Source organism: Lipotes vexillifer, unplaced genomic scaffold (genome assembly GCF_000442215.2).
Source record: "Lipotes vexillifer unplaced genomic scaffold, Lipotes_vexillifer_v1.1 scaffold847, whole genome shotgun sequence".
Lineage (NCBI taxonomy): Eukaryota > Metazoa > Chordata > Mammalia > Artiodactyla > Lipotidae > Lipotes > Lipotes vexillifer.
The window spans coordinates 732,997-745,573 of record NW_006778821.1 but is presented as its reverse complement, the minus strand read 5'-3'; the positions used below and the strand labels follow the sequence as shown (position 1 = coordinate 745,573).

The window sequence follows — 12,577 nt, the reverse complement described above, 5'->3', positions numbered from 1 at the left end:
GAAAGAGTCTGGAAAAGAAAATCAAATCTGAGGGAGAAGGATAAAAAGTAAAGGAGTCAGGAGACCTAAGAACCTAAGGGGAGGAAAAATGAAATGAAGCAGCAGAAAAAAATATTTGAAACACACCTCTGACCAAATGAAAATGCATATTGTAGAATACGTGGTCGAGCATAGGGAACTTTTCAGGCTCTCCCGTATTCAGCATCGTCCATAGTTGGTAGGATTTGGATACACAGGACAGGAGAGGCCGGAACCAGGGAAGGCATGCTGTGTGGCAGGCACCTACTGTAGCATCAGGGAGCCCCACCAGTCCATGGGACAAAGGTGAGGCCAGGCCAGGATACAGAGTGCCAGGCTGACAAATTCAGTCTTGAACTCTGATTCTGCTTAAATTCTCATTTATACCTAATGGAAAAATATAATTCAGTAAGTATGCATTTCCTTGGATAAAGAAAAGAAAAAGTATTGAAAATTATATTTTAAAAAGTCAAGCAGTAATAAATGTATTTCCTACTTAAAGAATAGTCTGTTATTCTATATTTTTAAAAAAGGAAATAGATGATTTAGATGAGATTTTTTTCAATCATTCCCACATTATATATTTTAATCTACAATGTCTCCAACCTATTTATACCATCTAAGCCAAACAAATCAAACTGTTTTTAAAACTTGGAAAATAAATGATGCATTAACTCATATCAAGATAAGCATGTGTTTGAAATTTTACATCCCTTCCCCTTAATTAGACAGCCACTCCAAAGGTAATTAAAAAAAAAAAAGAAATAAGTACACTCTTGGTCTCTACAAGACAGAATTCACCATTGAATTTTGTTTTGATGATTTTAAATGTTTCAGATAGCCAGGTTAGGACCCATCATTTTAATTGGTGGCAGAGATCTTTTGATTGTTATATTTGGAAATTGCCAAATATTGCTTTTCCAAACTGTAGCAAATTTGAATCCACAGTTAGCTGCTAAGAAAAATGTCACTGGCTTAATTTCCACCTAAGTAAGCTACTGAAAAAAGCAGTAAGCTTTTTAGCTATTAATAATAATTTCTTCCCATCATGGAATTAGCTTATTCATGTGTTTATTTAGCATATATTTACTGGGTGCCTCTTATGTGCCAGGCACAAGGCTAAAGGCTGCAGATAGAGAGGTTAAAAATCCAGTGCCACCCCTCAGAAACTAGCTAGAATATGGCAGATTCCTGGATAGTTCCCCATGCCAGTTCACAGTCAATAGTCACTACCATAAATATAAGAGGCTGAGATGAGAATTTCGCCACCAAAAATTATGCCTGTAGATTCTTGCCTTTCCTGATGGCTTCCTTTTCTCTGATGCTAAGCTTTATTCACCATGGCAGCACAACTAAGCACGTTTGCCCCAAGTACACAGTTAGCTTTACTCTATTGTGAGGAAAATCTGAGGTCAATTATACATATGGTATCCTGTTGCTGTCAGTTTTTTCAGGCTTAATACCTGAGACTATCACTTTCGGGCTCACCCAATAATTACTCCCCTGCTTTTTAAAAATAGCTTTATTTAGGTATAATTGACCTATAATGAACTACACATATTTGAAGTATATAATCTGATTAGTTTTGACATACATATACAGCTGTGAAAGCAAAATCACAATCAAGAGAGTGAACAGTGCCATTATCAGCAGAAGGTTCTTTGTGCCTCTCTGTGATCCCTGTCTACACCCCACATCCCCCTGCTGTACTCAGCAAATAACTGATACTGTTTTGAGATCCATCCATGCACGTATCAATAGTTCATTCCTTTATATTGCTGAGTGATATTCTATTTTGAGTTAATTTCTTATATGGTAAAGGTATGGATTGAAGTTCTTTTTTTCGCATATGGACATCCCATTGTTCTAGCACCATTTTTTGAAAAAATTTTTTAAAAGCCTGTCCTCTACTGAATTGCCTTCATACCTTTGTCAGAAAGCAATTGAGTTTTTATGTGTGAGCCTATTTCTGGACTCTGTTTTCTGTTCCTTCGATCTGTTTATCTTGTGCCAGTACCACACTGTCTTGATTACTGTAGCTTTGATATAAGTCTTGAAATCAGGAACTGTTAGTCCTCCAACTTTGCTCCTTTTCACACTTGTTTTGGCTATTCTAGACCCTTTGCAGTTCCATGTGAATTTTTATAATCGGTTTGTCAATTAGTGAAAAAAATGCCTGCTGGGATTTTGATTTGGCATTGTTTTTGAATCTACAGATAAACTTGGGAAGAATTAACATTTTAACAGTATTAAGTCTCCTAATTCATGAACATGACATTCCTCTTCATTTATTGATATCTTCTCAAATTTCCTTTAGCAACATTTTGTTGAATGTTTCTTAACATGGAAGTTGAGATCACTGACTTGAGACCTTTCTTATTTTCTATTATAGGCTTTTTGTGTTATAAATTTCCCCTGAAGTACTTGATATGTTGTGTTTTCATTTTCATTCAGTTCATAATACTTTCTAATTTCCCCTTTGATTTCTTCTTTGACTCATGGGTTATTTAATTTCAATGTTGCTGGAGATTTTTCCAGTGATCTTTCTGTTATTACTTTCTAATTTAATTACATTGTAATTGGAGAACATACTTAGTATGAATTGATTCCTTTTAAATTTATTGAGACACATTTTATGGCCCAGAATCAAGTTTATCTTGGTAAATGTTCATTTGAGAAGAAGGTTGAGTAGAATACTGTGGTTGGGTGGAGTGTTCTATCAGTGACAATTAGGTCAAGTTGGTTGATAGTGTTATTCAAGTCTTCTCCATCCTTCCTGATTTTCTGTCTACTTGTTCTGTTATTGAAAGAGAGGTATTAAAATCCCTGACTGTAAATTGTGGATTTGTCTAATTTCCCTTGTACTTCTATTAATTTTTGCTTTATGTATCTTAAAGCTGTTATTTGGTTCTATAATGTTTAGAATTATTACCTGCTGTAATTAATTGACTCCTTCATCATTATGAAATGAGCTTCTTTATACCCAGTGATAGTCTTTGCTCTAAAATCTACTTGATCTGATATTATATAGCCACTTTAGCTTTCTTTGGATTAGAGTTATCATCTTTTAACATACTTTTACTTTTAACCCATTTGTGATTTTACATTTGAAGTACATTTGATTTAGGCAGCATGCAGATGGATCTTGCTGCTTTTTTTTTCTAACATCTTTATTGGAGTATAATTGCTTTACAATGGTGTGTTAGTTTCTGCTGTATAACAAAGTGAGTCAGCTATACATAAACATATATCCCAATATCTCCTCCCTCTTGCGTCTTCCTCCAACCATCCCTATCCCATCCCTCTAGGTGGACACAAAGCACCGAGCTGATCTCCCTGTGCTATGTGGCTGCTTCCCACTAGCTATCTATTTTACATTTGGTAGTGTATATGTGTCCATGCCACTCTCTCACTTCGTCCCAGCTTACCCTTCTCCCTCCCCATGTACTCAAGTCCATTCTCTACGTCTGTGTCCATCAACCTCACAACAAGTAACTCAATTTCATTTCTTTTTATGGTTGAGTAATAACTCCATTGTATACATGTGCCACATCTTCTTTATCCCTTCATCTGTTGATGGACACTTAGGTTGCTTCCATGTCCTGGCTATTGTAAATACAGCTGTGATAAACACTGTGGTACCTGACTCTTTTTAAATTATGGTTTTCTCAGGGTATATGCCCAGTAGTGGGATTGCTGGGTCATGTGGTAATTGTATTCTTAGTGTTTTAAGGAACCTCCATACTGTTCTCCATAGTGGCTGTATCAATTTACATTCCCACCAACAGTGCAAGAGGGTTCCCTTTCCTCCACACCCTCTCCAGCATTTATTTCTGTAGATGTGTTGATGATGGCCATACTGACTGGTGTGAGGTGATACCTCATTGTAGTTTTGATTTGCATTTCTCTAATGATTAGTGATGTTCAGCATCCTTTCATGTGTTTGTTGGCAATCTGGATATCTTCTTTGGAGAAATGTCTATGTAGGTCTTCTGCCCATTTTTGGATTAGGTTGTTTGTTCTTTTGATATTGAGCTGCATGAGCTGCCTGTATATTTTGGAGATTAATTCTTTGTCAGTTGCTTCATTTGCAAATATTTTCTCCCATTCTGAGGGTTGTCTTTTCATCTTGTTTATGGTTTCCTTTGCTGTGTAAAAGCATTTAAGCTTCATTAGGTCCCATTTGTTTCTTTTTGTTTTTATTTCCATTTCTCTAGGAGGTGGATCAAAAAGGATCTTGCTGTGATGTATGTCATAGAGTGTTCTGCCTATGTTTTCCTCTAAGAGTTTGATAGTGTCTGGCCTTACATTTAGGTCTTTAATCCACTTTGAGTTTATTTTTGTGTATGATGTTAGGGAGTGTTCTAATTTCATTCTTTTACATGTAGCTGTCCAGTTTTCCCAGCACCACTTATTGAAGAGGCTGTCTTTTCTCCATTGTATATTCTTACCTCCTTTATCAAAGGTAAGGTGACCATACGTGTGTGGGTATATCTCTGGGTTTTCTATCCTGTTCCATTGATCTATGTTTCTGTTTTTGTGCCAGTACCATACTGTCTTGATGACTGTAGCTTTGTAGTATAGTCTGAAGTCAGGGTGCCTCATTCTTCCAGCTCCGTTTTTCTTTCTCAAGATTGCTATGGCTATTCAGGGTCTTTTGTGTTTCCATTCAAATTGTGAAATACTTTTTGTTCTACGTCTGTGAAAAATGCTATTGGTAGTTTGATAGGGATTGCATTGAATCTGTAGATTGCTTTGGGTAGTAGAGTCATTTTCACAATGTTGATTCTTCCCATCCAAGAACATGGCATATCTCTCCATCTGTTGGTATCATCTTCAGTTTCTTTCATCAGTGTCTTATAGTTTTCTGCATATAGGTCCTTTGTCTCCCTAGGTAGGTTTATTCCTAGGTATTTTATTATTTTTGTTGCAATGTAAATGGGAGTGTTTCCTTAATTTCTCTTTCAGATAGTTCATCATTAGTGTATAGGAATGCAAGAGATTTCTGTGCATTAATTTTGTATCTAGCTACCTTACCAAATTCTTTGATTAGCTCTAGCAGTTTTCTGGTAGCACCTCTGGGATTCCCTATGTATAGTGTCATGTCATCTGCAAACAGTGACAGCTTTACTTCTTCTTTTCCGATTTGGATTCCTTTTATTTCTTTTTCTTCTCTGACTGCTGTGGCTAAAACTTCGAAAACTATGTTGAATAATAGTGGTGACAGTGGACAACCTTGTCTTGTTCTGATCTTAGAAGAAATGGTTTCAGTTTTTCACCATTGAGAACGATGTTGGCTGCAGGTTTGTCATATATGGCCTTATGTTGAGGTAAGTTCCCTCTATGCCTACTTTCTGGAGGGTTTTTATCATAAATGGGTGTTGAATTTTGTCAAAAGCTTTTCCTGCATCTGTTGAGATGATCATATGGTTTTTCTCCTTCAATTTGTTAATATGGTTAATCACATTGATAGATTTGCATATATTGAAGAATCCTTGCATTTCTGGGATAAACCCCACTTGATCATGGTGTATGATCCTTTTAATGTACTACTGGATTCTGTGTGCTAGTATTTTGTTGAGGATTTTTGCATCTATGTTCATCAGTGATATTGGCCTGTAGTTTTCTTTTTTTGTGACATCTTTGTCTGGTTTTGGTATCAGAGTGATGGTGGCCTCGTAGAATGAGTTTGGGAGTGTTCCTCCCTCTGCTATATTTTGGAAGAGTTTGAGAAGGATAGGTCTTAGCTCTTCTCTAAATGTTTGATAGAATTCGCCTGTGCAGCCGTCTGTTCCTGGGCTTTTGTTTGTTGGAAGATTTTTAATCACAGTCTCAATTTCAGTGCTTGTGATTGGTTTGTTTATACTTTCTATTTCTTCCTGATTCACTCTCAGAAGGCTTTGCTTTTCTAAGAATTTGTCCATTTCTTCCAGGTTGTCCATTTTATTGCCATAGAGTTGCTTGTAGTAATCTCTCATGATCTTTTGTATTTCTGCAGTTTCAGTTGTTACTCCTCATTTTTCATTTCTGATTCTACTGATTTGAGTCTTCTCCTTTTTTTCTTGATGAGTCTGGCTAATGGTTTATCAATTTTGTTTATCTTCTCCAAGAACCAGCTTTTAGTTTTATTGCTCTTAGCTATTGTTTCCTTCATTTCTTTTTCATTTATTTTTGATCTGATCTTTATGATTTCTTTCCTTCTGCTACCTTTGGGGTTTTTTTGTTCTTCCTTCTCTAATTGCTTTAGGTGTAAGGTTACGTTGTTCATTTGAGATGTTTCTTGTTTCTTGAGGTAGGATTGTATTGCTATAAACTTCCCTCTTAGACCTGCTTTTGCTGTATCCCATAGGTTTTGGGTCGTCGTGTTTTCATTGTCATTTGTTTCAAGGTATTTTTTTATTTCATCTTTGATTTCTTCAGTGATCTCTTGGTTATTTAGTAGTGTATTGTTTATCCTCCATGTTTCTGTATTTTTGACAGATTTTTTCCTGTAATTGATATCTAGTCTCATAGCGTTGTGGTCGGAAAAGGTACTTGATATGATTTCAATTTTTTTTAATTTACCAGTGCATGATTTGTGACCCAAGTTATGATCTATCCTGGAGAATGTTCCATGAGCACTTGAGAAGAAAGTGTATTCTGTTGTTTTTGGATGGAATGTCCTATAAATTTCAGTTAAGTCCATCTTGTTTAATGTATCATTTAAAGCTTGTGTTTCTTTATTTATTTTCATTTTGGATGATCTGTCCATTGGTGAAAGTAGGTTTTTAAAGTCCCCTACTAAGATTGTATTACTGTCAGTTTCCCCTTTTGTGGCTGTTAACATTTGCCTTATGTATTGAGGTGCTCCTATGTTGGGTGCATAAATATTTACAATTGTTATATCTTCTTCTTGGATTGATCCCTTGATCATTATGTAGTGTCCCTCTTTGTCTCTTTGTAGTGTCCTTCTTTGTCTCTTTATTTACTATAATAAAATATATAGTCTTTATTTTAAAGTCCGTTTTGTCTGATATGAGAATTGCTACTCCAGCTTTCTTTTGATTTCCATTTGCATGGAATATCTTTTTCCATCCCCTCACTTTCAGTCTGTATGTGTCCCTAGGTCTGAAGTGGGTCTCTTGTAGACAGCATATATACAGGTCTTATTTTTGTATCCATTCAGCCAGTCTGTGTCTTTTGTTTCTAGCATTTAAGTCATTTACATTTAAGGTAGTTATTGATAGGTGTATTCCTATTACCATTTTCTTAATTATTTTGGGTTTGTTATGGTAGGTGTTTTCCTTCTCTTGTGTTTCCTGCCTAGAGAAGTTCCTTTAGCATTTGTTGTAAAGCTGGTTTGGTGGTGCTGAATTCTCTTAGCTTTGCTTGTCTGTAAAGGTTGTAATATCTCCATTGAATCTGAATGAGATCCTTGCTGGGTAGAGTAATCTTGGTTGCAGGTTTTTCTCCTTCATCACTTTAAATATGTCCTGCCAGTCCCTTCTGGCTCGCAGAGTTTCTGCTAAAAGAGCAGCTGTTAACATTATGGGGTTTCCCTTGGTATGTTATTTGTTGCTTTTCCCTTGCTGCATTTAATATTTTCTCTTTGTATTTAATTTTTGATAGTTTGATTAATATGTGTCTTGGTGTGTTTCTCCTTGGATTTATCCTGTATGGGACTCTGTGCTTCCTGGACTTGATTGACTATGTCCTTTCCCATATTAGGCAAGTTTTCAACTATAATCTCTTCAAATATTTTCTCAGTCCCTTTCTTTTTCTCTTCTTCTTCTGGCACCCCTATAATTCAAATGTTGGTGTGTTTAATTTTGTCCCAGAGGTCTCTGAGACTGTCTTCAATTCTTTTCATTCTTTTTTCTTTATTCTTCTCTGTGGTAGTTATTTCCACTATTTTATCTTCCAGGTCACCTATCCATTCTTCTGCCTCAGTTATCTGCTATTGATTCCTTCTAGAGAATTTTTAATTGCATTTATTGTGTTGTTCATCATTGTTTGTTTGCTCTTTAGTTCTTCTAGGTCCTTGTTAAACACTTCTTGTATTTTCTGCATTCTATTTCCAAGATTTTGGATCATCTTTTACTATCATTGCCCTGAATTCGTTTTCAGGTAGACTGCCTATTTCCTCTTCATTTGTTTGGTCTGTTGGGTTTTTACCTTGCTCCTTCATCAGCTGTGTATTTCTCTGTCTGCTCATTTTGCTTAACTTACTGTGTTTGGGGTCTCCTTTTCACAGGCTGCAGGTTCGTAGTTCCCGTAGTTTTTGGTGTGTGCCCCCATTGGGGGAGGTTGGTTCAGTGGGTTTTGTAGGCTTCCTGGTGGAGGGGACTGGTGCCTGTGTTCTGGTGAATGAGGCTCGATCTTGTCTTTCTGGTGTTCAGGACCGCATCCGGTGGTGTGTTTTGGGGTGTCTGTGAACTTATTATGATTTTAGGCAGCCTCTCTGCTAATGGGTGGGGTTGTGTTCCTGTCTTGCTAGTTGTTTGGCACAGGGTGTCCAGCACTGTAGCTTACTGGTCATTGAGTGGAGCTGGGTGTTTGCGTTGAGATGTAGATCTCTGAGAGAGCTTTCACCATTTGCTGGAGCACTAGCATCTTGCTTTTTTATCTAATCTGAAAACCTCTGCCTATTTATTTATTTATTTATTTATGGCTGCATTGGTTCTTCGTTGCTGCGCACAGGCTTTCTCTAGTTGCAATGAGCAGGGGCTGCTCTTCGTTGTGGTGCCCGGGCTTCTCATTACATTGGCTTCTCTTGTTGCGGAGCACAGGTTCTACTAGGCACGTGGGCTTCAGTAGTATTGGCACGTGGACTCGGTAGTTGTGGCTCACGGGCTCTAGAGTGCAGGCTCAGTAGTTGTGGCCACAGGCTTAGTTGCTCCGTGGCATGTGGGATCTTCCTGGACCAGGGCTCGAACCTGTGTCCCCTGCATTGGCAGGTGGATTCTTAACCACTGTGCCACCAGGGAAGGCCCTGCCTTTTTAAATGGAGCATTTTGACCAGTTAGATTTAATCTAATTATTGATATCATTAGGTTTAAGTCTATTATATTGGTAGTATTCTTCTTTGTTCCTAAAAAAATGCTACTTTATTTTATCGAATATTATCATAGCTATACTAGTTTTCCTATGGTTAGCATTTTCCTAATATAGCTTTTTTCATTCTTATGCTTCTACTTGTACTTTAGATGTGTCTCTTGTAAATGGCCTATAAGGTGGATTCTGACTTTATACTTTTTAACACGTACCTAAAATCTAACGCTCATCAATGTTCCTTTTTCCCAAATATTACCAGGATCTTAGAAGAGTTTTCTCTCCTCCCACTCATTTTTTTCCCATTTTACATGTTATTGTATCGAGTATTCTATTAATTTTTTTAACCTCATCAATGAAATATCATTATCTGTTATACCGCTTTCTTTATTCACCATTCCTTTTCACATCTCAGATGTCCCTTCTAGAGTATTTTTTATTCTTCCTGAAGAAATCCTTTGGAAGTTACTGTCATAAATTTCGTTCTGAAGTTAACTTGTAGTTGCTACTCACTGGAAAATTAATGGTGGTATGGCTGGTTGACAGTTATTTTCTTTTAGTATCTGCTCCCATTGTGGCTCTTAAGAAATTTGCTTTAGTATAATTGCTGGTAACTTCACATATAATCTGTCATTTCTGTCTGGCTGCTTTTTACATTGTTTGTTTGTCTTTGGTGTGCTTCATTTCACTATGAGATGCCTAGATGTGAGGTTTTTTTATTTTAACTTTCTTCTAATTCATTATGACTCTTGAATCTGAGAATTCATGTCATTCATCATTTTTAAGAAAATTCTCACCCATTATATATTTGAATATTTCCTCTCTCCTCTTTGGAGCTCAAATATAATAAAACTTTTTATTCTGTTATCTGTGTCTTTTAATTTTTACTTTTATATTTTCTGTATCTAAGTGATATTTGGGGAAATTTCAGAGCTTGTCTGTTTCATAGTATCTTTTCATCTGAGACTAATCTGCTATTTAACCTCCTTATTGAGTTTTAATTTCAGTTATGTTTTTCACATTTTGAAGTGAAATTCTATTTTGATTCTTTTTCATATCAATCTGATCTTTTACCTTGTTTTGTTTACCTAGTACCCTGTTTTTCATTATAGTCCTTTAAATAATTTAAGCAAACTTATTTTATATCCTGTATTTAGTTATTCCAATGTCAGACATCCTCCAGAGTCTAAATCTGTTTGTTGCTTTGGCTGGCTCGCTAATGGTGTCTTGTTTCCTTCTGTGTTTTGAAATTTGGATTGTAAATTCATGTTCAACCAGGACTTTTTGTGGAAATCCTTTAAAGCTTAGATTACTGTAAGTCCATCCATAGAGATTTTATATAAAATTCTGTTAGCTTCCCTGGGTGTTACCATTTCGGGACAGCTTTTAGTCAATGTCTCAGTTAAGGGTTTTCCACCAGTACCGTACATGTGAACCCCAAACTCACATTAGGAAAACATCATTAGGCTGAGAGAGACATGTTATTTTCTCTTCCAATGTTTGTAGGTGGACTTACATTAAAGGCCTAGTTCTCAGAGGGTCCCCACTTTACATAGGAGTCTCAGTTCCAATTCTCCATATTTTGTGAGATCAAATCTGTTAAAATCCAAGAGTTGAAGTTATGAGATCAATAAAAGCCATTTCAGTACTCAACTCACCCCTGAGGCTTCCTGCTCCCTCTTTTTTTGTCCCACAGGGATTTCCCTTCATTTTATGTGAGCTTACCTACACATTATAAAATTATATTTTGTATACTTCAGCATTTCTTGGGATTTTGTAGTGGCAGAACTTTCCAAGATGTGTATTCCTACGCAATAGCAGGAACAGGAGTTCTCCCATTTTAGTTCATAGACTCTTGATCTAGGCTAACTTTTTGGGTTACAACTTTTGATTCTAGTTCCTCCATTATTTAAGGCTAAAGGCAAGCTATTATTATTCGCACCATTTTAATTTCGGAAGGAGCCAGATCTTCAGCTGTTCTTTGGTTTTGGCATCTTGCCAAAACCATTACTTGGGTTGTCATTCTTTAGGAATCCTGTTTTCTCTCTGGCTAACTCCTCAAAGGGCTTAAATCATTTGGAACTTTTCAGTTATCATCTTCCTTGATGTCTCCTGCATGTGCGTTGTTGGCCGCTCTCTTCTTGATATTTTCCTCCCCTGACTTCTGAGTTGCCTTTTTTCCCTGATTTTGTTCCTACAAAACTCAGTCCCCAGTGCTGGCTCCTCTTCCTCTGCCTACCTTTCACACTTGGCTTTTCCTCAGTCTCTTTTCTTCTGTTTTCTCTTCTGCCCACCTGGAATCCCTGGGTTATGGGGTCTACTTTCGTCTGCATTCTGCCTGTCCGCAGCCCTGGCCTCCCCTGAGCAGCAGGTCTGTATATCCAACTGCCTACTCAGACCCCTGGGGCTCCCACCCCCATCATTTGGCAGCACTAGCACTTTGCCAGAAGTTTTGATCTACAGGAATGGGGAGGTATGTCCTCTAGAAGATGCTGGTTTTCATCTTTTTCTCTTATAACAAAACAAAGTGAAATACTAAATTTGTTCTTTGAAGAAAAATGTTAACATATTACCAAAGCACTGATAGTGTTGAAGGGTAAACTCTGAAAGGTCTTGTTTTAGGGAAGAATCATGATTGCAATTGGTAAAAGAAAAAAGGCTGGTGGGTGCTAAGAATGTACCATTGTGGTGCCTCATAAAGATGTGATGAAATAATGTTAAGACTTGTTGAAAATTATACCCCCTAACTACTGTTAAGTGACTGTTTCACTTACTGAAATGAATTCTATGCGTGTGTGTCTTTTTTCTAGATTTTCCTCTTTAAAAGGATGTCATTGACGAGCCAGAAAAGTAGAAAGCAGAATAATAATGAGCCACTCCCAGAGATAAAATCAATAGGAGATAAAATAGCTTTTAAAAAGAATAAGAAAGATGCCAACAAGAACCACATGGGGCAAAATCATCAGGATACCTCACCCCCAAATATGGAGAGAAGGTCAAAATCTTGCATAATACTGTGAATATATGTTTATGTTTTCATGGTCACCATGCCCATTGTAATTTATACTTGAAAAACATTTGAGCTCTGACAGAAAGTTTCTAATAACAAACTTTTAAAGATATAACTTAAGAACGTGTTTTATTTGGTTTGAATAGTATGACCAGTTTTGATATTTATTTAAATGCTGATATTTTTGACAAACAATTTCAGAATATGTGTATCTCAGACTCTCCTTCAAGCGTTGTGGCCTTAACTGTTCAGTGTTGCCATATAAAATATATTTTTATATGTGAAACTTAAATTAAGATATTTCATAGTTTTTACTAAATTTTACTTCTTTATAATTTCATAAGGCAATATTTGCAATCTCATGACACTAACAGTTTTTAATGTATTTGCAATTTTCAAAAACTGAGTCAAAATTGTTTTTAATGAACATATTCTAATAAACTATAGCTGGTCAGTTCCACTGTTTAAATGGGTGAATATGAATAAAATTTGGAGGTACTTGGAGTTATCAGTTGACAA

At 36.5% G+C, this 12,577-nt stretch overlaps 1 protein-coding gene across 1 annotated transcript in view; it reads left to right on the top strand.

Annotated features, from left to right (window-relative positions):
* LOC103080199 (X-linked retinitis pigmentosa GTPase regulator) overlaps positions 1-12,068 on the top strand; it is a 65,224-nt gene extending 53,156 nt beyond the window's left edge. Inside the window, exon 19 of the mRNA XM_007451975.1 lies at positions 11,859-12,068. Within this exon, the coding sequence (XP_007452037.1) occupies positions 11,859-12,068 (210 nt within the window). The remainder of the gene's footprint in view (positions 1-11,858) is intronic.
* Positions 12,069-12,577: the final 509 nt, after the last annotated feature.